This window comes from Lytechinus pictus, chromosome 4 (genome assembly GCF_037042905.1).
Source record: "Lytechinus pictus isolate F3 Inbred chromosome 4, Lp3.0, whole genome shotgun sequence".
In the NCBI taxonomy this organism is placed as follows: domain Eukaryota; kingdom Metazoa; phylum Echinodermata; class Echinoidea; order Temnopleuroida; family Toxopneustidae; genus Lytechinus; species Lytechinus pictus.
This window is the reverse complement of record NC_087248.1, coordinates 5,500,744-5,526,470: the sequence shown is the minus strand read 5'-3', so window position 1 is coordinate 5,526,470 and position 25,727 is coordinate 5,500,744. Positions and strand designations below refer to the sequence as shown.

The 25,727-nt window shown below is 34.7% G+C and overlaps 2 protein-coding genes across 2 annotated transcripts in view; one reads left to right on the top strand and one right to left on the bottom strand.

Moving 5' to 3' along the window:
- The first annotated feature begins 82 nt into the window (after positions 1–82).
- Positions 83–10,547, top strand: LOC129259137 (pre-mRNA-splicing factor SYF2-like). Its single transcript, XM_064098194.1, has 6 exons — positions 83–154; positions 5,296–5,430; positions 6,021–6,146; positions 6,548–6,665; positions 7,115–7,304; positions 7,836–10,547. The coding sequence occupies exons 1-6, from the start codon at positions 134–136 to the stop codon at positions 7,999–8,001; spliced, it is 756 nt and encodes a 251-aa protein (XP_063954264.1). The 5' UTR covers positions 83–133; the 3' UTR covers positions 8,002–10,547.
- A 1,131-nt stretch (positions 10,548–11,678) lies between these two features.
- The window catches only part of LOC129259660 (cell division cycle 5-like protein), a 17,019-nt gene continuing 2,970 nt past the window's right edge, over positions 11,679–25,727 (bottom strand). Inside the window, exons 5-16 of the mRNA XM_064098193.1 lie at positions 25,094–25,422; positions 24,282–24,361; positions 23,877–23,952; positions 22,809–22,970; positions 22,081–22,255; positions 21,260–21,402; positions 20,170–20,350; positions 19,059–19,180; positions 18,302–18,487; positions 16,856–17,053; positions 16,347–16,559; positions 11,679–13,712 (exon numbers count right to left, since the gene is read on the bottom strand). Of these exons, the coding sequence (XP_063954263.1) occupies positions 13,572–13,712; positions 16,347–16,559; positions 16,856–17,053; positions 18,302–18,487; positions 19,059–19,180; positions 20,170–20,350; positions 21,260–21,402; positions 22,081–22,255; positions 22,809–22,970; positions 23,877–23,952; positions 24,282–24,361; positions 25,094–25,422 (2,006 nt within the window). The 3' untranslated portion in view covers positions 11,679–13,571. The remainder of the gene's footprint in view (positions 13,713–16,346; positions 16,560–16,855; positions 17,054–18,301; positions 18,488–19,058; positions 19,181–20,169; positions 20,351–21,259; positions 21,403–22,080; positions 22,256–22,808; positions 22,971–23,876; positions 23,953–24,281; positions 24,362–25,093; positions 25,423–25,727) is intronic.

Sequence of the window (25,727 nt, the reverse complement as noted above, 5' to 3'; positions counted from 1 at the left end):
ATAATAATAAAAACTTTAAAAATTTATGAAATATTTTTTATTTCATTATTTTTGCTGATATAAAATTTTCCTCTTCGTATTTTTTATTTGAAGATTTGTTTAATGTAGAGCGAGGACATTATTTCGTACAACAATGGCAGCTTCCTGTGATCAGGTTAGAATTTATTTTCATTATTTTTTGTCAGATACAATTAGTTCTGGTAGAGTAATTATCATCATGGCGTGCTAGTTATCTCTGTATAGTGTATTTTAGTAATAAATGTTGGTATTTGTGATGTTCATGTTATTGTTGATGGCCCTGGCTTCGGCATTCCTACTCGTCGCGATCGCGTCAACGTCCCAGAACCTCCGCAGATTTCATCTGTTCGAGGCGCAAGCCAGCCGCGCCGGGGAACTAGCGGCCCAGGTTCTGGTCATGATGAACACTGCTTTATTTCGGCGGGGGTACGAAAGTGCACTAGCGCCATACTAATCTAAAATCTGTCACCTCTCTTCTGTAAAGAGCATGACTGCTAACGTCTAACGATTTAAGTCATGTTTCACTATAATACTGTAAACAGGAGAAAAGGAAGTCTGCAGTGTTTTGGAGCAATTGAATTATAATACTATAAATCAGAGCTGTGACTCTTTTGTGAGCTGTGTGAGGTTTATCACAGGACAGGTGACTACACATCTCGCAACCCAGCCCCAGGCAGCATCACCAGCATGAGAGAAAAGCTAAAACACTATCCTCAAGACGACAAGTCCTGAACTTCTGAAGTTATCTTCCTTCTTCAAGGTGGTCGAGGGGTTGGTCCCAGCTAGCCTGGAGGCGTCTGGAGAGTAAAAATCATGGTACTATACGTACCCTCACTCTCCAAACGCCTGGAGCGGCTTAGTATGCCTCGCTATAGAGGCTAGGATTACCCAAAAAATTTAGGTCTAGTTTCACCAATTTCTATTTTTTGTGAATCGCCCAAACTTTTGTACATGGGCAAGTTTTATGTTTACCCCCATTTTTTATCAAATTTGTATATTTTTATTTCTTTATTATTCTTAAAATGGAAGAAAATTAAGAGCAAGAGTATTCACTTACCCCGTCTGTTTACGTCGCCATTTTGCAGTCTTTTGTTATCGATACCTAGATACCAAACGCGTGCAGAGCTGCAACTTAAATTTTAAAATTACTTGCATTTGCCGATTAATATCACGATTCATAAAATATTTGTTTCGGTTAATAAATATCATAAATTAATTTATGTGATATTTATTGATTAAAACAAATATTTTACGATTCCTGATATCTATCGGCAGATGCAAGTAATTTTTTAATCCAAGTTGGCAGCTCTACACTGTAGAGCTGCGTTTGGTATCTAGGTATCGATAACAAAAGACTGCAAAATGGCGACGTAAACAGACGGGGTAAGTGAATACTCTTGCTCTTAATTTTCTTCCATTTTAAGAATAATAAAGAAATAAAAATATACAAATTTGATAAAAAATGGGGGTAAACATAAAACTTGCCCATGTACAAAAGTTTGGGCGATTAACAAAAAATAGAAATTGGTGAAACTAGACCTAAATTTTTTGGGTAATCCTAGCCTCTATAGCGAGGCATACTAAGCCGCTCCAGGCGTTTGGAGAGTGAGGGTACGTATAGTACCATGATTTTTACTCTCCAGACGCCTCCAGGCTAGTCCCAGCCCTTCCTATTGAGAATTTCTTGACTAAAATAAGGCCAAAACGGAAAGTCAAAACAAAACAATTTAATGACTTTCAAGCACAGAATATCTTAGAAAGACAAGTACTAGTGAACCACAATAAAGGTTACACTATTCAATCAACAAACACTGAACAATTAAAACAATCTTTTTTGTGAGTACCCCTCTGGCTTGGAACCATCTCCCACCTGACTAGAGGTGTTCAAGTCAAAGATCGAAAAGAGCTACCTACGATACGACTAAATATCACCGTGCCTTCTCTCACCCGCTGCATTCATACCAATTGGTCCAGCAGTGTACACATCCTGATCCAGAATTAATACAATTTTTTTAGTTACAAAATAAAAAAGTTCAAGTTCGTCTTTATTTATTTAGGATCTATCAAAAGTATCATATAGACTATCAAAAATTTGTTTTGTTCACAACTTCAAGTCGATAAACGTGAAAAATGCCATATTAAACATATAAAGCCATTAAAAGTAGATCTAATACATCATTATAAGAAATCGAAAGTAAATACCCGTTTACATAAAGACTAAAGCCATAACCATAAAGTCAGAAGTGATAACATTAATTCCAAAAAGTTACTGTACTGCCTCCAAAGAGGTTTAAAATACATGTGTGTTATCAGCATTTCATTAAAGTTTAAAAATGTCCTTCCAATAAAAATAGCATGAAGTATTAGCATGTTAAATCCTAAAAGCTATACTGTTTTGCTGTCAAAAAAAATTAAATTAGATGTGTGTAATCATTTTATCACAAGCAGTCTAGCATTTCAAAAATTCATTCATTTCAAATTCATTGAAGCATGAAGTAATACAAAAATACCATGTTTTCCAATAAATGAACAGCATCTTTTTTCCCGCTTCATAATCTTGAAAAGTCAGTTGCGGTTTATCCAAAGAAACATTTAATTGTCATCAATAAGCTGACTTTAACTGTTAGGTTTCTTCATTGTTTGAATTTTCTGGAACAACCAAGAAACATAGAATGTTTAAAGGGAAATCCAACCCAAATAAAAGTTGTTTTATAAGGAAACAAAAAATCAGACAAGTTGATAGGTGAAAATTTGAACAATATTGGACAAACAACAAGAAAGTTATGAATTTTAAAAGTTGTAAATATTGGTAATCACTATACCCATGGAGACTTCAAATTGGCCGCATATGGGATGTCATAGTGATGTAAGGCAAGGACTACTATTCCATGTACTCCAATACATATTATGGCTAAAATGTCATTTTTCCAAAAAGTTTTATTTCAAATTATATTTTTCTTTCATGAGGACATACAACAATATACTACCTGGGTTATATTTAGATTACTGCCCCAGGGGAATGGGTACTTAGGAGAAAAACACAAATCCCTGATAATAAAGTACATGGCCTATGGGAAAGTTATCCTTGCCCCATGTCATAATTTACTTACGCAGTTGCCAATTTGAAATCTACATACATGTAGTATTAGTGATCTCAATTTTAAAGCAGCTATAACTTTCTTATTGCTTGTCCGATTTCTTTCAAACTTTCACCGTTCTGTTTGATTTATTTTTCTCCTTCCCAACACAACATTTTATGGCCAAGGCTGGATTCCCCTTTAATATAATTATTTGTTGGTTAATAAAACAATTAATTTTTGGTAAGACAGTCTTTATTGAAAAAATTCTTTATAAAGGTTGTTTTATTCATTTGATTACTATTGATTTAATGTTTTTCTTTAAAAAAAAACCTGGTTGTTTTGTGATGAAATTGAAAACTTGTTTTTTACAGCTAAAACTGCATGGAAAATGCTCTACAATTTGCATGTAATCGTAATCGGTTATAAAAAAAATGCAATAAATTATGTCCTTTTTTCTTCATTTATTTTCCACCTTTTTCTCTCAACAATTTTTTTTTTTACTTTTTCCCTTTTCATACTGTAACTTTGATATTCAATACTGCCATTTCATGATCTTTTTTCTTTATTCTACAAAGAAATAATTTATATTCTTCGAAAAATAAAAAAATTTAAAAAAGTTTTTTAAAATACCAAAATTAATGATATACATGTACAATGTATCGTCTGATCTTTGAATGATTAATCAGTAAAAATGTTATCACCTGCCAATATTTTTTTAACCACCAGATTTTTGGGCTGCTGTTTATTTTCTGGAAATTATGGTAGTTACATCATATATTGTGCCTATGTAAGACATAAAAACACCACTTTTTGCTTTGGATTTTCTTGAAATTCATGCATTAAATGGCAAAAATAAATACTTTTTTTTTTTAAATATTGTCCGAGACTGATAGTGATACTAGTCCACTAGTCTACAAGTAGTAGCAGATCTAGTAAAAATGTAATTATGAAATGGTGATCACAAAGTTCCGAAATTACTTTCTTAAAATTTCTGTAAATTTTATGTAATTTTCATCGTTATGAGGATTATTTTGATATATTTTTTATGGCAAATTATGAGCTTTCTAAATATTTTTGTTGTACAAACATATGTACCTATGCATGTATTGTAAGGAGGGTTGGGCTAAATTACAAGGTAATTGATCCATTACATTAATTTAATTTAATTTTGTAAGTAATTGTAATTGTATTTGGAAATTTTGAAAGGGAAAGTAATTATAATTGAAAAAAATGTAATTGGACTTCAATTACTGTCAATTACTTTTAATTACATCAATTACTTTACAATAAATTACTTAATTTATGATTTGATTTCATGACTTTTTACATGTCAACTGATTCAGCATCAAAGAGTGTAATAGGCAGAATCCACGCTCTTTAACTTGTCAGTTTCTTTGTAACTTAGAATTGTGTTGAAATACATGTACATGTAGGTGGTGTTAGTAGATATAGATAATCATACAGAATACAAATTTATTTCATTTATGAATTTTGTAGAAAGTATTTGAAATTGTAATTGACAAAAGTAATTGGTTATTTTAATTGACGAAAAAATGTAATTTAATTGAAAAGTAACTTGTGTAATTGTAATGGAAGAAAGTAATTAAGCCCAATCCTGATTGTAAGTGTAAAGTTTGTGGTTGTTGCATTTCTCCTTTTATTAGAATTGAAACTTTATGCTCTAGAAAATCTAAAAAAATGTACATGTATCTTCCAGTACTGCAATTGTGAGCAGAAGTTTGCTGATGGGATAATAAGTAATAACGCATTTTATATTTCCTGAATTTTGCTGCTCCAAATCTGAAGCATGTTGCTTGAAAGTCATATTCTGATACAGGGCATTAACCATCAAAAAACCAATACCAAGAAAACTGTTCCTTTGACTGTAGATGGTCAGATACACCTTGGTACATGTAGTTGCGATACATGTAGTGTCAAATCACCTGTATGTTCTCATAAGAATTAAGATGCACTTAATCTTACAGTGTAAGTCAACAAATCTTGTTCATTCAAAGAAAGAATCGGGTTGAATATCCATCAATAATAGGTCCACGCTTTGACAATCGATTTATTTATTTGTTTATTTTACAGGAGGCAGCAGAAGCTACGTTTTTAAAGAAGTACACCCACATTGATTTGATTGGAACATGAGTTCAATAACATTAACAGTATTTTTTGTTGATTTATTAATTGATAGACCAAGGATGTTCCATCCTCTTCCTCAAGCAGACCTGGGTCATCGTCCGGGTCAGCGTCAGGGTCAGGGGTAAAATCAGAGGCACAGAAGAAGATGGAGAGAATGAACAGAATTAAGAACCTTCATCTCAAGAGGGTGAGTGATCAATATCACATCAAGCATCATGTTTATTTATTTATTTATAAGTATGTTTTTTAGTAGGGTGGCTCCATCAGTAATTGGTATAGGCCTACTGTTGTCCTTGGAGGCCCTACAACAAAAATACAAATATAAAAAACATGGGTATGAAAAGTGCACAATGTAAGTTAAGACAAACAAACTGTAAAGAAGAGAACAATACAAAGGGCCAGTTTATAAATTAAGGCTATTATAATGCCAAAATAAAAGACTAAATGAGGAATTGGATTTAACTTACAAACTACTGTTATAAGCTACTGAACAATTGTCATTTTATTGACTGAGACCAAATTTTTCATTTTGTAGAAAAAAAAGAAAACATTTTCATGAAACCAGAAACTCTTTAATGCCATAGTTTGAGTTGTATGACTTGTTTCAGAGATATATTGAAGTATATTTGAAACATATGTGCATAACTTTTCAATGGGAACATATCATTGAAATCACTTGTAGTTGAAAATAGCCTTGAACAATATGACTATTTGTTTGCTAATTTTTGTACAATAAAGCCACTGTAATAGTTTTGTTATTTTGTTTTTATTTCTCAGAATGAAGCGAGAAAATTAAACCATGTGGAGCTTGTTGAGGAGGATAGAAGGAACAAATTACCGGTTAACCATGAAGCGCAGAAGAGAAGAAATGAATGGATTCTTAAAGATGAAGAAGATAGGAAGGTAAATATATTTGTATGTACTTGAGATAGAGCGCCATAATCCAATGTACATACATGTACTCATTATGACTTAACTTAAACATCTATCTTCTAAGCAAGACATAGTAATCACTCAAATTAATTTTTTTAAGGGCATTTTTATTGGATATTTCGGGGGAAAATAGTCCCTATTGAATTTTGGAGTATTATTAAAGACCATCAAGAAAAATGTATTTATTATCCATGAGCAAACCTGGATGGTGTGTGTGCTCAATAAGTTTACATATCATTGTTAGTATGAGACTAATATTATTATGATCATCATCACCATTCCACATCATCATGATCATTGGAATCATCGTCATCTGACATCAACATCATCATTATACTTTGAATCCTATATTTATTTTGATCATATCCTAGCAAGCTGAAGCTAGAGGGGAAGACTATGAAAGAGTGAAGATGTTAAATATGTCAGCAGAGGAAGCGGAGAGGTTTGAGAGGAAGAAAAAGAAGAAGAATCCTGATCAGGGCTTTGCAGGTATGTCATTATCTCATCGTTAAGTTGATCCGTTATTGCAACCTTTGCTCACTACTTTCCTCTCTCCCTCCATCCCTCCCATATGGACCTTACATCAATTTGATTAGGATCCACTTCATCATCTTGAAATAATATTCAGTTCGGGCCTGTTACATAAACCTAAGTGATTGATCAAGGAGCTGATTGTTATGATTGATCATATACAATAACCAATGCAATCAGTCATAGAAATTTGCCCTGTGATCGATTGCTAAGCACCATGTCACTGGGCCCTGATCAATTTTTTCTTCTTTTCCTACGAGACTATGAGCAGGCAACCTTCCGTCATTATCAGTGTCTATTAAAGCAAACAGATTAAGCCAGATTTTGATGGTTATGAGAGACAGAAGAGAAGCTAGGAGATATCTATCCTGATCAATTCTATTTCTTCTAATCTCTATTCCTACCAGACTATGAGCAGGCTACCTTCCGTCAGTATCAGCGTCTAACCAAACAGATGAAGCCAGACCTAGATGGTTATGAGAGGCAGAAAGAGAAGCTAGGAGATGACATCTATCCTGATCAAGATACTCTCACACAGGTTGAATTCAAGGATACAGAAGAAGGAATTAATAGGATGGTGGATGACCTCAATAAACAGTGAGTTTTTCTTTCATTGAGGTGCCTCATAAACTCATTTGACAATTTGAGCAATGAGCAGTTAAAAAAAAAAGGAAATTCATTTAAAAAAATAAACACCAAAAAGTATATTTAAAACATAATCATTTAATAATATCAATAAAGTACATTCTAAAACCTACAAATGGTACCTCATATAAAAATAGCAGTTTTAGTGCTTGTTTTATTGCATTAGAGTATTTTTTATGCATATAGATACTAGCATAATTGATTATCAAATATTTTAGAGCAATTGACCATGCAATTTATGTAAAATCATTTCATGGGTAACATGAACAATTTTTATCTACTTTCACCATTTGCAATGGCCGAGACTTGGCCATCAGAGAAATGCTCATTATAGCCCAGCAAAATAAGAGTTTAGAGAAGAGAGACTATGTTTTCTTTAAGTTTAGGAACACCTTTCAGTTAATCGTTGGTTAGACTTTGATTTAGGGCTCTTCAACTACAGTGGACTAAGTTAATTGCTTCTTTTTGTCTGCTTATTTTCAGGATTGAAAAGAGAGAAAAGTACAGCAGGAGAAGAGCGTTTAACGAGGAGGATGACGTTGATTACATCAATGAACGTAACATGAGATTCAACAAGAAGATTGAACGTTTCTATGGAAAGTACACTGCAGAGATCAAACAGAACCTTGAGAGAGGAACTGCTGTGTAGTAAAACAAAACTCAGAGGACTTGAATAAACATTTAGATAACTGTTTATTGCCGTGGTGAAATGTAAACAGGCTTATTCTACTACGTAAGATGACTCTGAGGTAATATTAGAATTGTGATCTTGTAACCTATGATCTGTGAAATCCAAGTTGGTTAATGAATTAGTCCTCATAAGTGGGCTCCTCCAAAGATGTCTAAGTATCTGTAGCACTCTGTGTGGTACGTACAAGCATGGACATCCCTTATGCGGTCTGATAAAACAAACAGATGTGCAATGTTTATGCAGTGTCAGCGAGTACAATCTGGTTCTCTCTTTCATTGATATTTACCTATTGAATGAACTCACCAAGAAGATGTCCTCATTACTCGGCCCCTCCGATACGATGCTATTGGTTATCTGCTTCCAGGTTCATAACGACATAACCAAGTTAAAGCGCCAGTGCCATGGTATTAAACCTCAGTACATGGCCCCTCGGAGATGACTTGATAAAATTGTTCTTCTGTTAGTTTTCCTACAAGTATACAAATAAACATCTTGGCTCTTGTGCCAGTTTTCAGGAAAAGTTTTGCCCCTTGGATCCGAGCCTGGTTTCATGTCTAATGTTAGACCAAAAGCTTTGTTCTCTGTTTATTGGTTGTTCCGCTGAACTCCATTGGCTCCACTCACCAATTACAGAGACCGAAGTTCTAACTTGATCTGTACAGGGACTCAATGGCCATATGTTTATGTATTAAGTTCGGATAAACCAGGGAAGTGGGAGTTGCGCAACAGCCGAAGTAAGTCACTGTTGTGTTTTTTTCCTTTTAAGTCTATTTTTCCCCATTTTGGTGTATTTCAGGCGAAAACGGAATCTTAATCTTTATTTTGGTCCAGTTCTTTTCATATATTTTTATGAAATAAAGACAAAATTCGATGAGCCCTGTCGGGGGGATTTTCCATTGTTAACCCCCTAGTGGCGGCTGCACGATCGTGAGCTGTCTGTGTACGAGGAGAAATTAAAAAAAAAATCAAAAATATTAAAAAACTCCTCGAAACAGATGGCTGCCAGCTGTCTAACGTTTGCCTTTGATACTGTACCTTAACACCATTCAAAAGGATTTCTATTGTGAGGCCACCAGGCATAATTTTTCTCCATGTATCCACAGATTTTGAAATCCTGCATAATTGAAAATTAAAAACTAAATATTTTTTAGGACTAGTAGATACTTGATATGTCTTTCTAGAGCCCAAGTATACTATAATCTGTAGTTGATGAACCATGAGTGACTTATATATACTTAATCAGTCATTTTGGCATCATATGAAGCTGCCCAAAACACATATTTGGAATGGATTTTTTTTTATCAAACTTCACAACTGCAATATGTATGTAAAGTCAATATTATGGATTTGTATACTGTTTTAGGTTTATACTGTATGTTCCATCCTCTTTATGGGCACTTGATGTATAGTTCAGTGAACCATTTAGAAGTAAAACTGGCCTACTAAATGATTTAGAAATTCTGGACGTATGTTATTTTTACCACCAATTCCAGTCTCTATAAAGGATTTTGGATATTGACATACTAATCTTTATCCTCCACCCCCAATCCTGCTATATTTACTTAGCCTTTGGGAGAAATTATTTAAAAGTGATTCTTATGGAATAAAATGGAAACATCCACTGGCTTTTTAGAGGGTATTGTTAAATATATAGACATATCATTTTATAAAGTGTAAAGATTTGTATCATTTTCAGGATTCCCAGCCCATCAGGGAAAGTTATTTTGCTTTTTTCCAGTCAGGGAATTTGATAAGAAATACCAAAAGTAGGGAATTTTGATCAGCCCAAAAGTTGAAAGCACGGTAGTCAGTCAGACTCTGTTATATTTTGTTGCATATCGAAACAAAATCCATTGAATGACTGGTTATGGTGGTACTAATTAGTTTTACATTATTGTTTATATACTGAAAATACATGTAATTCACTGCAACAACTTAGAAAACATGCGAAACTGGGAATGGGTTTAAATAATTATCAGGGAATTTTTAAACTTCATCTGGGAAATTTTTTTTCTTGAAAAGCCGGGAACCCTGATATTGATTCACTATTGCTTGCTTGTAATCCACCTTCCCATAATCAGAGCCACATATTTCCAAAAACCCAATTCATCATCAGCAAAGCAATGAGCATGCCAGTAAAAATCAGCTGGCAAAGACTTTGCATTATTCCTGCTATAAATGCATTATGTGGATTTACAGCAGCCCCAATTGTTTTGTATTCAATGAAATTTGGATTAGAAGAACCTGGCAGGATTTCTGTGAGGAAAAGAGTGGCTCAGACTATTGGAAAGGTTCATTAGGTGCCTTTTCTGTTCCAGATATTGGTACTTTAATAGTAAGTCTTCATTTTAAGCAGGAGGTAGACATTTTTGTATAGGTTTTATGCCTCGGATACATTCAAATTTGTGGATTTATTTGGATAGATTTCCAAGTAATGTCGAACTACATATTGCATCACCTCCTAGTATCGTACCTATACATATACTCTGTAGATATCCCCCCCCCCCCCAAAAAAAAGTATATTAAGTAGGATAAACCATGTCCTTAATTATGTATAGAAGGATCATTGCACACTATTATCTAATTACTTATTTTATAACTTGTATGTATGTCTGTCATATGCCATTTGTACAAATCCCAATAAATACTCTATAAATGATTAAATTGTGTTAGATAGTTGCTATTTCGTTTTTTTTTCAAACTCTGTTTTGTTTCTTGTATTTTTGTCCTACCATACATTCCTTTTATCACCAAGGTTGGAACAAGAAGGTACCTTCTTAGTTGGATTCCTCTTTAAAGGACAAGTCCACCCCAACAAAAAGTTGATTTGAATAAAAAGAGAAAAATCCAACAAGCATAACGCTGAAAATTTCATCAAAATCGGATGTAAAATAAGAAAGTTATGACATTTTTAAGTTTCGCTTAATTTCACAAAACAGTTATATGCACATACTGGTTGGTATGCAAATGAGGGAACTGATGACATCACTCACTCACTTTTTCTTTTGTATGTTATTATATGAAATAGTCTAATTTTCTCCCCATTGTTCTGTGAACATGTGGAATTACCAATGTTTAACATTTTATGGTTCAGTCAAGTTTGTCCTTATGGTCAAATCTGTAAAAAATTGAAATATTGTATAATTCAAACAATAAAAAACAACAAATAGTGAGGGACATCATCGATTCTCTCATTTGCATGTGACTAAATTGTGCATATAACTATTTTGTAAAAAAATAAGTGAAACTTCAAAATGCCAATTCTTATTTTACCTCCAATTTTGATGAAATTTTCAGCCTTACGCTTGTCTGATTTTTCTCATTTGATTCCTATCAACATTTTTCTGAGGTGGACTTGACCTTTAAAATGTCTTTCTCTGCCAATCCTCCAAAATCTTTATGGACAAAATGTATTCTTATCAGTCAACCCCGAGCATTTTCCTTAATCTCTGCCTCCCCCCACCCCATTTAATCTCTCCCCACTCCCTCCATTCTTTCTCCTTCCCTCCCCCTTTTCTTTGTCTCTCTTTCTCTTTCCTTTTTTCCTTTAAGTTCTCTATCACATCACTTTATTAGCAGATAATACCGATACACTGTATATCACAGAGAAATAACCGCTCTAAATGAAAGACAAATTATATGTACAATTTGACAAGATGTCAAAAATTTATTTCTGCACATAATTGAATGATTGCTCTTAATACTTCATATACAATAAACATACCATACAATCAGTGACGCTCATGAGACTGTACTTTACAACTCTTCATTCTATTTTCCAGATCTTTCAGAAGTGATTTTGACAATGCAATACCTCTAACAAATACGCACCCTACTGCTTGCATACCAAGGAAATATATAACAGAATTACAAAATGGTGAAGCTAAATGTAATGCATCCATCCCACCCAAGGTGTGAATCTTTGAATCTCAAATTGACAGATAATCTTATGTCCTGTCAAAATTCTCACTTTTTGATCACAAAAATGAACCAACTGCTCAAAAAGGCAGCCTTCTCATTAAATTCAATACATGTACGATGTTACAGCAGCCATGTTTTCTTCCCTCCCAATTTCTTTTTACAATAATTTTAGCAGTAATAAAGCACCTTATGAATAAGAGCCAATTTCTTATGCATTTCTCAATAAGAACCCCATCCAGCTTCAGATGAATTGAGAAACCTGGTTTACATGTAGAGTAACTGCAATATCATATGTTATCAATAGTATACCTCTTGGAAGCTTTAGCAAAGACACATACAATAAATATTTTTTTCATGAAGAAATGTGTATCATGCATGGACATTCATAGGAGAAATATTTTATAATTCATGGTGATGACTGACAAGGAAAAGGCGTAAGATATCTGTACCAACATGCAGACCTTCAAAGATATATTCATAGTGTGTATGATTTACTGTAATTCAATTTTTAAGCAGAAAATTCAAATTTAGAAATAACTGTAAATAAACAATTAAAAATTCCTAAAATGACCTTGATTTAATTTATTTTAAATTAGATAATAAACGTCGAACTCAATGCAGCCCAGCGTTACAAATTTACAATGCCAATTAAATCAATCCCGTATTATCTATGGAACAAAGAAATTGTGTCGTTTTCCTGTGGAATCATACAGCATGGATGTGATTCAGTTTGATATGTCTACAAATACATTTTAAAATACCTGGGAAGTCATATTACTTGAATGTCTCCAACATCGTTATATAATTTCAAAACAAATAAAATGTCCAATAAAAAAATGTAATAAAAATTTTAAGAAACAGAATTCTAATTTAATTTGCATCTCACTCAAGAGTTAGCAAGAGTACTAGATTATTCTGACTAAAATGAGAATATTTCTACCAAAAGTACTTGGCTTTTTTTCAGTGAGTGGACCCTTTTCAGGACCAAATTCATTTGACAAGATAGTGTGCTATGAAGCTGCAATGAAATAAGAATTTTGCAATTATCATTAGATGACTAACAGTCTGAACTCCTAATTAATCTCTTCATAAGAAACATTGAACGAGGGAGTTCTGGGCCCCGTCTTACAAAGTGTTGCGATTGATCCAATCAACCACAACTATGGAAAGCCAGCAACGTCAACATCTAAAATGCATGTTTCTTCAAAATATTTTTCTAACTCTGATGTTTATTCATACATACATTATTTTCTTGAAAATCTCAGCGTGTTTCTCTTTGTGTACAAAATGACTTTTAAAAATTTCTTGTAGAAAATATTATGACAATAATGGATTTCCATAGAATTGCGATTGATCGGGTCAATCGTTACTCCTGAGGGGTATCTCACAGAGACTTAAGCAAGAATAAAACTTGCACTTAAATTCCAAGTTGCATGTGGCATATAACATATCAATACAATAGACAAATAGCAATCATGGGATGCTCTACCCAGAATCAATCAATGAGATAATGCATCAAATATCAAATGCACCTTGGTACTTGTGCATGACTTAAGTAAGATTTAAAAAACAACTCCCCCCCCCCCTGTACTTTCATCATCTTTGAATTAAAACTTCGGTCCAGATTGTTGCATCTCTAACTTGGTAATCTGTGCGCTGAGCATCTCTCTTTCAAACATGAGATCAGAGTAACGTTGTTGGAGCTCCCGCTCTCGGTCACTCTGACGCTTTACGTCTTCTCGAAGGGACTGAAAAGGAAAGCAGAACGAAAGGGTAATTATCGCAATAGTCAATAACATAAAGGAAATGTCCTGGGGGTGTTTAAAGGAGAACTATATTGATTATGAATGTGGTCTTATTATATGTCAATGGAAAGGTAATGATGTGGGGATTATCAGTGGGTCATTCAAAAATAAGGAAAATAATACATAAGGTGAAAATCGCCGATTAAAAACGCTCAAAATGCCTCTCCGAAATATGCCTCGCATCGGTCTCTGAATTGACTTGAATTTGATGACGTCACTTTCTGTACGAGATGCGTGATTGGCTCTCCCACGTGAAGCTCCACTTGCATGCAAAACCTGTTGCGAGGGTACGTTTTCTCCACACTGTCACTGAATACTTCGATCACGAAATGAAAGAAAACCCAGAATTTTCAAATTGATGATTTTTAAGATGAAGAGAATGATGATGAAATGAACAACAAAGTGACGTAGTTTGAGGTAAATTGGGGGAATTACGCCGATGATGATGAGTCGGACAATTCAACTTGCAACACGATCACATGCCAATTCGCTACCTAACTCATGAAGCTGCTAAGTGCTAGCTACACCGCGCGGGCCAAATTGAATTCATGAAAATGAATTACCACACTGTCCAGACAGAGTCTCTTACCTCTGTGACTATGAAGAAGGAAAATAATGATAAAACTGTACTTACAAACAAGTGAATGTAATCCGAACCTGAAGGCAACTCAACGAATAGCAGCAGACGATATGCACCAACGATAAACTTCAAGTGGCTGGGATAGATTGTCACTCGTTCTGTTAGATGTAATTTTTATCTCATTAATTTGACAAAATTACGAAACTCAGGGAATTATTTATCTATATAAAAATATAGTAACATCTCGTATTATTTTTTAAATTACGATAAAACCTTTTAAAAGCACGTATATGTGATCGTAATCAAAATCACAAACATGCCGTATTGCTTGCTCGCCTTGGCTGAGAGAGTAGATCTATGCACGTGTTGCACAGCTCTCAATCAAGCTACGCATGTTGGGGATCTTTTACATCTAATTTTAATTTACCTCAACGTTTTCCTTCAAAAAACGTTTTATCGTAATTTAAAAATTATACGAGATGTTACTATATTTTTATATAGATAAATAATTCCCCGAGTTTCGTAATTTTGTCAAATTAATGAGATAAAAATTACATCTAACAGAACGAGTGACAATCTATCCCAGCCACATGAAGTTTATCATCGGCGCAGTGCATATCATCTGCTGCTATTCGTTGAGTTGATTTGCCTTCAGGTTCGGATTACATTCACTTATTATTAAGTACAGTTTTATCATTATTTTCCTTCTTCATAGTCACAGAAGTAAGAGACTCTGTCTGGACAGTGTGGTAAGTCATTTTCGTGAATTCAATTTGGCACGCGTGGTGAAGCTAGCACTTAGCAGCTGCATGAGTTGGTAGCGAATCGGCATGTGATCGTGTTGCAAGTTGAATTGTCCGACTCCTCATCATCGATTCCCCCAATTTACCCCCAAATACGTCACTTTGTTGTTCACTTCATCATCATTCTCTTCATCTTCAAAATCATCAATTTGAAAATCCAAATCTAGATAAAATTCTGGGTTTTCTTTCATTTCGTGATCGAAGTATTCAGTGACAATGTGGAGAAAACGTACCCTCGCAACAGGTTTTGCATGCAAGTGGAGCTTCACGTGGGAGAGCCAATCACGCCTCTCGTACAGAAAGTGACGTCATAAAAAAATCCCCAATTTCGCGGACGTAATTCTGCGTGTTTGAAGCATTCAGAGAGAGAACTTTAAACTATCAATTAACTGAGTTCCATCGGTCTCCATGATAAATGATGTACACCATCGTGTTCTCCTTATTTTCTCCTTTGATTTGATATATGATTCTCCATTTTTACGATTTTCAATATATTTCTCCTTTAACAAATATTTACGTATGACTTAGAATCGCACTTAAATTCCAACGCGTATGTGATATGCAACCCGCAATCTTATTGATTAATACGCAGTATTAAGCGCCCTTTTGGCATGATCTGACCAATGTGGTCATGCTTTACATACGGCACACAACTAGGCATTTAAATGCAATTTTTAAGTGTGAAACACCCCCTTGGGCCCTATTGCTTAAAGGTTATTATCATGGTAACTATGATGGTGGCAATGCTCTCCAGCCAATCAAAATCGAGCATTTCATGGTAGTTAGTATTGGATGCCAAAGTTACCATTACAGTAGAGTTTGTGCAACAGGACCTAGAAATGCAAAATTACTTACTACAAATAAGAAATCAAAATTAAATTGAGTTTATTGCTAGGATTCATGCAACACCATCTCAATATATTATAAGATAAGAGAAAACATCACTGTCTAAACATCTTACTAAGGCGATTTGTTGCATCCAGCAAAAGGATATATTGAAAACAAGGAAACTTAACATCTCTACATCACATGACCATCCACAAATCATAAATTTCTTGTTTTGACAAATCATAACTTTCCCAGTCTCCCAAAATAAATTATTTGAATTACTAACTACTACAATTATCCTTGCCAGTACCCATACATGGTTCATACATAAATACAAATAAAAGCCCTACAAAAAGACTTTCTTACCTCCATCCTCTTTGGAATAGCAATTTCTTCATTGCTCTGTAGTTCTTGGAATGTACAGAGTTCTACAAACGCTTGCTCAACTTCCTCTTGGATCTCAGCCAGCTGTTTGGTGAGTCCTTGAGCTCGGGATTGGTAGCCTCCGAGCAAGATCTTTAGTTTCTTCTCAAGCTTAGCCGCTCTCTTTGCTTCTCTTGTCATCACACCACGATTAGACTGGATAGAAAAAATATATATAATATCAAAGGAAAATTATGTCAAGTGAAAATGATGTCCAGTTTGTTTTCTAAAATATACAGAGTAAGCTCTTTGGTTTCTATTCAAGCTAAGTAGCACTCTAGTCACTGAAATGAATAGTAGAGGATATATTTTTACCACTTGTGAGAGGTGATCAATAGGTACTAATGGCAATAAAATCCATGGCTTTTCATTTCATCATACCTTTCGGCCCCAATCTCCAGAGATCACAAATCTTAAAAAACTTATTACAATGCATACAACTTGTGTCATACCTCAAGTTTCTTCTCTGCCGATTCAATCCTGTCTTTCTTACTGGCCATGTTAGCTCTGGTGTATTTGTTCTTAGATGGAATGTACAGCACCTGACCAAGGCATTCCTCCCACACCTGCGTATAGGCCTCTTTAGGGAGGTCACCGTGGGCCATACCAGCTTTCACGACTTCCATCTCAGCTTTTAATAACTCATTGGCCTGTGGAGAGAAAACAATGGACAAATAAAGACAGTAAAATAACAGTGATGCAAGAAAAGATACATATGGGCAATTCCATAAAATATGTATGTCCGACCCCATGTTTGTTGGACCTTCATAAAATTTTCTGTCTCTGATTTCTGGTTCTATCGACAGTCTGTCATGCTCTCAAATGATCATGACTTGGTCATTTCCTGAAGTAAAGTAAAACTTGAGAAAAGCGGGGGTTGGATGTACAAAAAGGTTGATTATTTTACGGAATTGCCCATATGAATACCAGGGGAGCATTTCATCAATAGATTGGTCTGTGATTTTTCATGTACCATTTTGCTTTCAGCCAATCAGATACAAGGACTTTCAGTAGCTTATACAACATTTGTGAAAATCACTGACACAAAGAATTGTTCTGCTGATTTCTAGTTCTTCATCGTACAAATCATTGGCACATCTCTATAAGAAAAAAGGGTAACACCTGGTTTTAAGGCAATGACTTGCAACTCAAAGAAACATAGCGAAGAAGATATGTTTTGAAGATCTTTACATTATCTGAATCACTGTAAAAGACAATATCCTGAGGATATGAACGACCATGATTATTCACTGCAAATTAAATCCATGCAAATAGCAACACTCACAGAGAGAAATATTCAAATGTAGACAAGTGTAAACAAAATGTGAATATACCATTGAATCTTGAATCTAATTCGTGTGATCATACTTCTTTTCAAACTTGTACATTAGTTAAAGTATTGATATTTTTTACATTTTGCTCAAAGATGGAAATTCAAAGGACTTTATTTCACAACAGAGTATCACACTTTCATTCAGGTTGTAAAGTTTATCAGACAATGCATTTTTTGTATAGTGTTTTACATTATTCAATGTGTGAACGGTCCCATATCACGGCAACCATATGTCAACATTCATGGATATCTAGAGCTACTAACCTGAATAAGAGCATTTCAGTATTTTAAAAGCTGAAAATCAGTATTTTGGTGAGGAAATCAGTATTTTCAAAGAAATACCATAGGACACCACATAAAACTGAAAACTTATAAATCAGTATTTTGCATGAAACCATCAGTATTCTTCTCATTTTTCAGTACTAAATATGGAAAAAGGAAGCAGAGATCAACCCTACAACACACGTTTTACTGGCTATCCATACAAAGTAAGAATTCTGGTGGTTTAACGAAACAAGCCCCATATTCTTATGATTCCTGTGCTTCATTTAAGTTGACTACTTACTTTTTTCATATCTTCCTCCTCATACTGGTGATATGGACGATGTTCAAGGTATGCTGCATGTGCAGCTGGGTTGGTCTTACTGGTTGGTTTATCACCTTTCTTCATCCCTGGCTGATCCCCAACAGGGTTCTTCAAGGAGTCATAATGCAGCATCGTTATCATCTCCACCTTGATCATCTCCTCAGCCTGCAAGGTATATGATATTATTCAGAATCAGTGAAAGGTATTGTGGATATTAAAAACTTCATCAGTTGCGACTGAATATATATATACCATTATTCTAAAGGATTCCTTCCAAACTATACATTCATCCATTCCATCCCTAAATCCCATTGTCCATCCATCAACTCATCCATTCATCTCTCTGTTCACCATTCTATCTATTCATGCAATCTTTAATCTATCCAGTCATCAATTCATTCATCCATCCATGATCTAACCATTCATTCATTCTTTCATCTATCCTTTTATTCATCCATCAACCCATCTATTCATTCATTAATCCATCCATTCATCCTTCCATCTATTAGTTCTTCTATCTATTTGTCCATCCATCCATTCATCCACACATCCACCTATGCCTTCATCTATACATTCATCTATTCATTTATCCTTTCATCCTCTCATTCATAAATTCATCCACAAATTCATGCTGTCAGTCATTCATCCATCCATCAGTAAAAGACATGGCCTTACAACTTTTAAACAAAATACTCCATTTATTCAAGACATAAGAAGATCAGGAAAGGTCCCTCACCTTCTGTAGCTCTGTAATAGGAGTCTCAAGGTCCTTTGGTCTCAGGATAGATGTGTTGATATCCACAGGCCTTGGAAGACCTCTCTGGAGTGGCTGAGATCTACTCCTTAATTCCTTCTCTCCTGCAATATTCATAATAAGGAATCATATTTAAAGAGACATGTCTGGTCACTATATCCATGATCGTATTTAAATATCAAAACATGCAAAGCTTTCTAATTCTAACAGACAGACTAGTGCAGACCTGCCAACCTCTGGGAATAAAAAACTGTAGTCTGTGATAAAAAAAACTGTATTTTCCAAAAAAAAGTGTATTTCATAACAAAATACTTGGCGCACTCGCTCATCGCGGCGCTCAAGCTGCATGCAAGCTAAAATGCGCACTGCTCTTGCAGATGGAAAAAAAAAATATTAAAACATGTGTATATCTTCACCCTGGTTTTAACAAAATGATTGAAAAAAAAAACAAGTTACCTGAAATTACATTGATCTAATAACCATATTTGTGACGTTTTATGAAATAGAGACATATAGAGATTATTTTTTTTTTTTTTACAAAAATCATATTTTTCAAAGAAAAAACATACTGCCGTATTTTGGTTGCAAAAACGTACTAAATACGGCTAAAACGTATTGGTTTGCAGGTCTGCTAGTGGCAAACACCCACCATATCACAGAGTATCAATCAAATTACAGTCATTTTTGTTTTGGTCCCAGCTCTTCCATTTTGTGCAATTTCCAATAGTCGACCTCGAAAAGATAAACTTAATAAGTGATCATGGTTTTGACATCCTTCAACCTTGTTATCATAATATTTTAATGTCATTTATTATGGTGAAATGAATTCAGTATCAGAGAGTTGGATTAAAACTTATTTTAAAGCCGTGTGATAGATTCCAGTCATAACATATCAGTACTCTAATCATTAAAGGGTGAATCTAAAAGGAGTGCATTTGAGTAATTCACTTAAACCTTCTGAGGAAATGAAAAAAGTTTACTTGAGCAGACAACCTTAATCACTTGCTTTTTTGCTAAAAAAGAAAATATGTCATTCAAAAGCCAAATCATGGTGCTAAAGATTTCACAGCAAAGACACCAAAGAAGGACTCACTCTCTTCTGCCAGCTTTGCAAGTCGTCTATTCTCCACATCCGATGCATCCTCAATGAGGTTTGAATTATCCTGAGGCTCTTCTAACAGCTTCTCATCATTCTCTGGTATCACAATCTCAAAATCATTCCTTGGAGCTGGCAGTGATGATAGGCCTCTTCGAAGGCTGGCCTTCAATTCCCTCTGAAATAAACAAAATAATTCATGCAATGTCGTGTCATTCACAATCTCAAAATCATTCCTTGGAGCTGGCAGTGATGGTAGGCCTCTTCGAAGGCTGACCTTCAATTCCCTCTGAAATAAACAAAATAATTAATGCAATGTCGTGTCATTCACAATCTCAAAATCATTCCTTGGAGCTGGCAGTGATGATAGGCCTCTTCGAAGGCTGGCCTTCAATTTCCTCCGAAATAAACAAAATAATTAATGCAATGTCGTGTCATTCACAATCTCAAAATCATTCCTTGGAGCTGGCAGTGATGATAGGCCTCTTCGAAGGCTGGCCTTCAATTCCCTCTGAAATAAACAAAATAATTAATGCAATGTCGTGTCATTCACAATCTCAAAATCATTCCTTGGAGCTGGCAGTGATGATAGGCCTCTTCGAAGGCTGGCCTTCAATTCCCTCTGAAATAAACAAAATAATTAATGCAATGTCGTGTCATTCACAATCTCAAAATCATTCCTTGGAGCTGGAAGTAATGATAGGCCTCTTCGAAGTTTGGCCTTCATTTCCCTCCGAAATAAAAACAAAGCAATTTGAAGGGAAGGTATCATTGGCATTTTAAGGGAAATTCACTACAAGTATGATACACTATGAGAGGACTGGGCTCCATCTTTTACAATAGTTTATACTTTAGCCTGTTTATCCAGGTGCTCTTCATCAAAATAGACTAGAATTTAACTTTATAAGAGAGGAAAAAGTTAAGTAATGTTATGTACACTGCATATTCTTCTCCTTGCCTCATATGGTCATTATCTCCCCATCCCTGGCCCGAACTTTACCATTTTGAATGAGATCAAACTGACATAAGACAAAGTGGGTGTAGACCAAATGGCAATGTAACATACAATCTAGTGTTAATAACATACCTGTTGTTGTTTGGCACTGTGTACATTATCAAATTCCATAAGAGCTTCTTCGGGATTGATGTTGAGTTTGTCACGTAGCGGAGTCTGACCTGGGGTTTGGCCTCCACCAGTGCCCATCCGTGGGGTCATCCGAGGGGTCAAACCTGATAAGTTAAGATAAATATAAGATAAGATAAATTAATAACAATAATAATAATAATAATAACGCAGTTCACCTGGGTAGTGTAGCACAATGTGGATAGCCATCTTGCCGAAGGAAATGAAGCGATGGCTGGCATTGGAACCCACGACCCTCTGTTTATAAGTCAGAAGACTAATCCACTGGGCCACAATGCTCCAAAAATGTCATGTCCTGCTTTTTTCTCTCAAATGCACTTATGAGAGAGAATCAGAGAGAAATAATAGATCAAATCGTTAGAAAGGGATATATAGACTTGCAGTCTTGGCCTATTAGGGAAATTAATTGATGTTTTATTTGATTAGCTTTTTTCTTCAAATGGGCAACACTATATTTCTTTCATTGCTGCATTTTTTTCTATTCAAGTTCATGAATTAATTATAAATAGAGAAAGTTAATAAACAATGTCCTTATGAATCAAGTGATTAATTCTCCTTTTACAAAAAAATGGCATTGAAGGAAAGATGCAGATGCATTAAAATAGGCATAAAATATGCAGAGCTTATTTACTCTTTCTCTCATAGGACTTTTAAGGCTCTATATCAAAAGAAATTGGACAAACAATGAACTCTGAACTCTAAATATATCTCCATGCGTAACTGTCTCTACAAATTTGAATGTGAAAATGTGAAATTGAACATACTTGCTTGTGACTCATGACCTGGTGTTCTGAATGGTGTATTGAACGCCATGTTAGGTGTCTGTGTAGCTTGTCTCTTGGGCGTGATACCATCAAAATCACTGCTTCCTACTGCTGTGTTCAAACCTCCTTTCAATGGCGTTTCAACGTTCTGCAGTGCAAGGATGTTCTGTGCCTCCTGAACACAGATAAAAGAGTAGAAAGATAAACAATTGGAGGTGCATCTCTGGATCTATTATACAATATCAGGTATCCAGTGTATGGGAAAAAATTGACAAGTATATTTACTTGAGTACAACCTTTGACTTTTGAATTCTGTCATTCCCATAGGCTTTGTACATCGACTAACCAGTTCCAGAAGGTAATGGATTAATCCTTAATCTTCACTACCAGATTCCTATTACCCTCCTCATAATTATATGGCACTTTGTCAGCCAGTATAGAATAACAATAATATGCAACATTTACATAGGGCTTAATGCAAGTCCTCTTACTATTACCCCAGCTATAGCACAGCTATCCGATAAGGTGCTCATGCAAACAAGGAATTCCTTCAAGACATTTCTCCAAGAATTTCAAGGAATTCCTTCCTACCTTACACAGATTCATGAAATTCATCAAATGCAAATAGAGAAGATTTTACTCATCAAGATTTAACACACAGATAGCCACTGATCCTCGACAATCGGGGGGGGGGGGCAAGAAAGGAAGAATGTCAAGGTGATGATTACCTGAAGTACTGTATCATGTGTTGCAGGAGTACGGGGAGTTCTGAGATTGGCTGGTCCTGGTGTCATAGTGTAGTCTGAAAGAAGAGCATCCGATGCACCATTGACAGCTCCCTCCTCAGCGATCTGACGGGCATTCTCACTAGCCTGACCAAGCTTCACAACCTATATGGACAAAAGATTTGGTGTTACTCCATTGAATAAAAGAAGTCTTTGATACTCGTACAAACCAAACGAATAAAAAACACATTGGACATTTACCTATTTCAATTCAATTCAATTATGGTTTATTTTGTATAAAAACAATACATGTTACACAGCCAAAAGGCTGAAATTAGCATGTTTACAATAAAATATTCACAAGTCATACATGGGTAAAAGCAACAATAACAATTTAAATAGGTACATGTTAGGATTTGTGATGTACATAGATAATGAATAATTTTGAAGGAGCAAGTGAACATAAAAATTAATTAAATATAATGAAATAGAATGGAAAAAAAAACTATGTAAATACAATATTCAACAGTGATGAATATTAGACAATTAAAATTCAAATACTAATTGGATTGAAATGGAAACTAAAACAACTGGATGCTTTCAAACCTTGGCCATAAAAGGCCTGGGCCCCGTTGCACAAAAGTTACTATTATGGTAACTTTGCCATCTAATGGTAACTACCATGGTAACACTGATCAACAGCCAATTAGAATCAAGGATTCCACGCAAATTACCATTGCATGGCAAAGTTATCATAATGTTTACTTTTATGCCACAGGGCCCTGAAGTTCAAATAAATGATAAATTTCGTGCCTTGACCCTATGATCCCTGCTTGTTTTCATAAACTTGCGTTACTAAACATTGGATAAGGCTTCAAAGAGAAAAAACTTAAAAAAGTGAAGGCCAAATCTACAAATTCAAATCCTAATTAATACTCTTGAATAAGATGGAAAATTCTCAAGGGTATAATTCTTTCAAAACCTTTCTATGCTGCTAAATATACTAAAAATAGGCCCAAGTTTACACAGAGTAGATATATATATAATATCATTTATTCATCTTGAACTTACCTCTTCTAACTCAGCATCAGATATTTGTGGAGTAGGCAAGACAAGTTTGCTACGCTTCTTCATTGGCTCAGCCATCCTATGAAAACAAATGAAACAGTGCATAACATAGCATGAAAATAAGTCAGACCATGGAATATCTAATAGCAGTGAAAAGCTTATTCACTATAGGTCATTCTGAAAAGAAAAAAAATAACATATTAGAAAATGCAATTTGCTTGTCTCAAACAGGATGAGCAAAGAAAGATTTTGCATTTAATACTATTAAAGATTTTTTTTCAATGTTACCATGCTAATAACTTCAGTGTTGGATTATTTCATACTTTGCCATTTTGATGAAATATCTTGGTAAACAAGCTTTGTATCATTACACTTGTACACGAATTTAAATGACAGTTCTACACTTACTTGTTTGTCATAGCGATAGCTCCAGGCAAATCATTCTCTTTCCTCTTCTTCAACTTCTGTCTATCCTTCTTTCGTTCTCTCTGTCAGAGAAATTGAAAAAGAATTGTTTATGAAAATATAGATGTAACCTATAAGGTCATATGGTTCATCTAAGACATTAACATGAAGTGCTCAACAAGACAAAAAAATGTCATCTGAAATAGTTTATTCATTCATATTGTCATTACATGGCTGCTTTACCCATCCATTTGGTAACACAACTAGCTATATACTGTACATGTAATACCAATTAAAGTCAGTTTAGAAATGAATGAATTTTTTATTCCCAATGAAATTATAAGCCTGGGAATTTCCAGGCAAAACTGGCATTTTTGTTTAGCATAAGTATAGCGTTAAACAATTATTATACAACAAATGTCAATTTTGGAATGTTATTCAGTTCTTCCTCCCATTTTAAATCTCAATCTTCTGCAACTTGTTTTTATCTTGTTTTGTTATTAAAAAAAGAAGGCTCTCTTATCTTGTCATGTACACGTACTGTCTTATTCTATCAAGTTTCTACCTTCTGACTGATTCCGTTCTATTGTTCTCCATTCTTTTCCATTTTTGTGTCAAACAGTTCTTTCCGATAATTTGACTTCATAATTTACACTTTTAACAATGGTTTACAAATATATTGAAAAGGAACATTTTCTATCATCCAATCAACCCATCAATGATCAATTTATTTAATAATCTAATCAATTAATTAATTCAAATAATCAGTCAATAAATCAATTCATCAATCAATTTATTAAAAACATGAAATGTACCTCTTCAATTTCATCTCTACGAGCAGAGTCCATATCCTCTCTCCTAAGCCGCTTGAAGTTTGGATCCACAGGTGCGACCATTTCATCAGCTGTGTTGTAAAACCCTGGCGCTGGCTTCTTCTCAAACGGAATCTCAGCATTGTAATCAACGCCTCGCTTCTTGCGCCTCTTCTTGTTGACCTCGATACCTGCTGCCCGGAGTTCCCTACGCTTCTGAAGAGCTGCAAGACGTCGCGCTTCCTCAAGCTGCTTTTCACGAGCCTTCCGTTTGGCCTTCTTACCCTGCGTGTTGGCGAGACGAGCACGGGCTTCTGATAACATCTCAAGTTCTATATTGAGGACGTAAACAAACAAAACAGTTGTAAGAAATGAGATCAAATTTACATTCAAGTTTTTATTTGATACATCTGTTACTATATCCACATAGAGATGTACATTACAAACCCTAACAAACTTTAAACAGGCAATAGTGCACGCAATACTCCATTTGATTTATCACTATCCACATTTTACAAGTTATTTAGACCTGAGATGAATCAACAAAACAAGTTACAATGTTCCTAATATAATGATAACATGTAGTTTACCAAAGCAGGCAAGATCTTCACCATTTGATATCTTGTTTTTTTTTTTA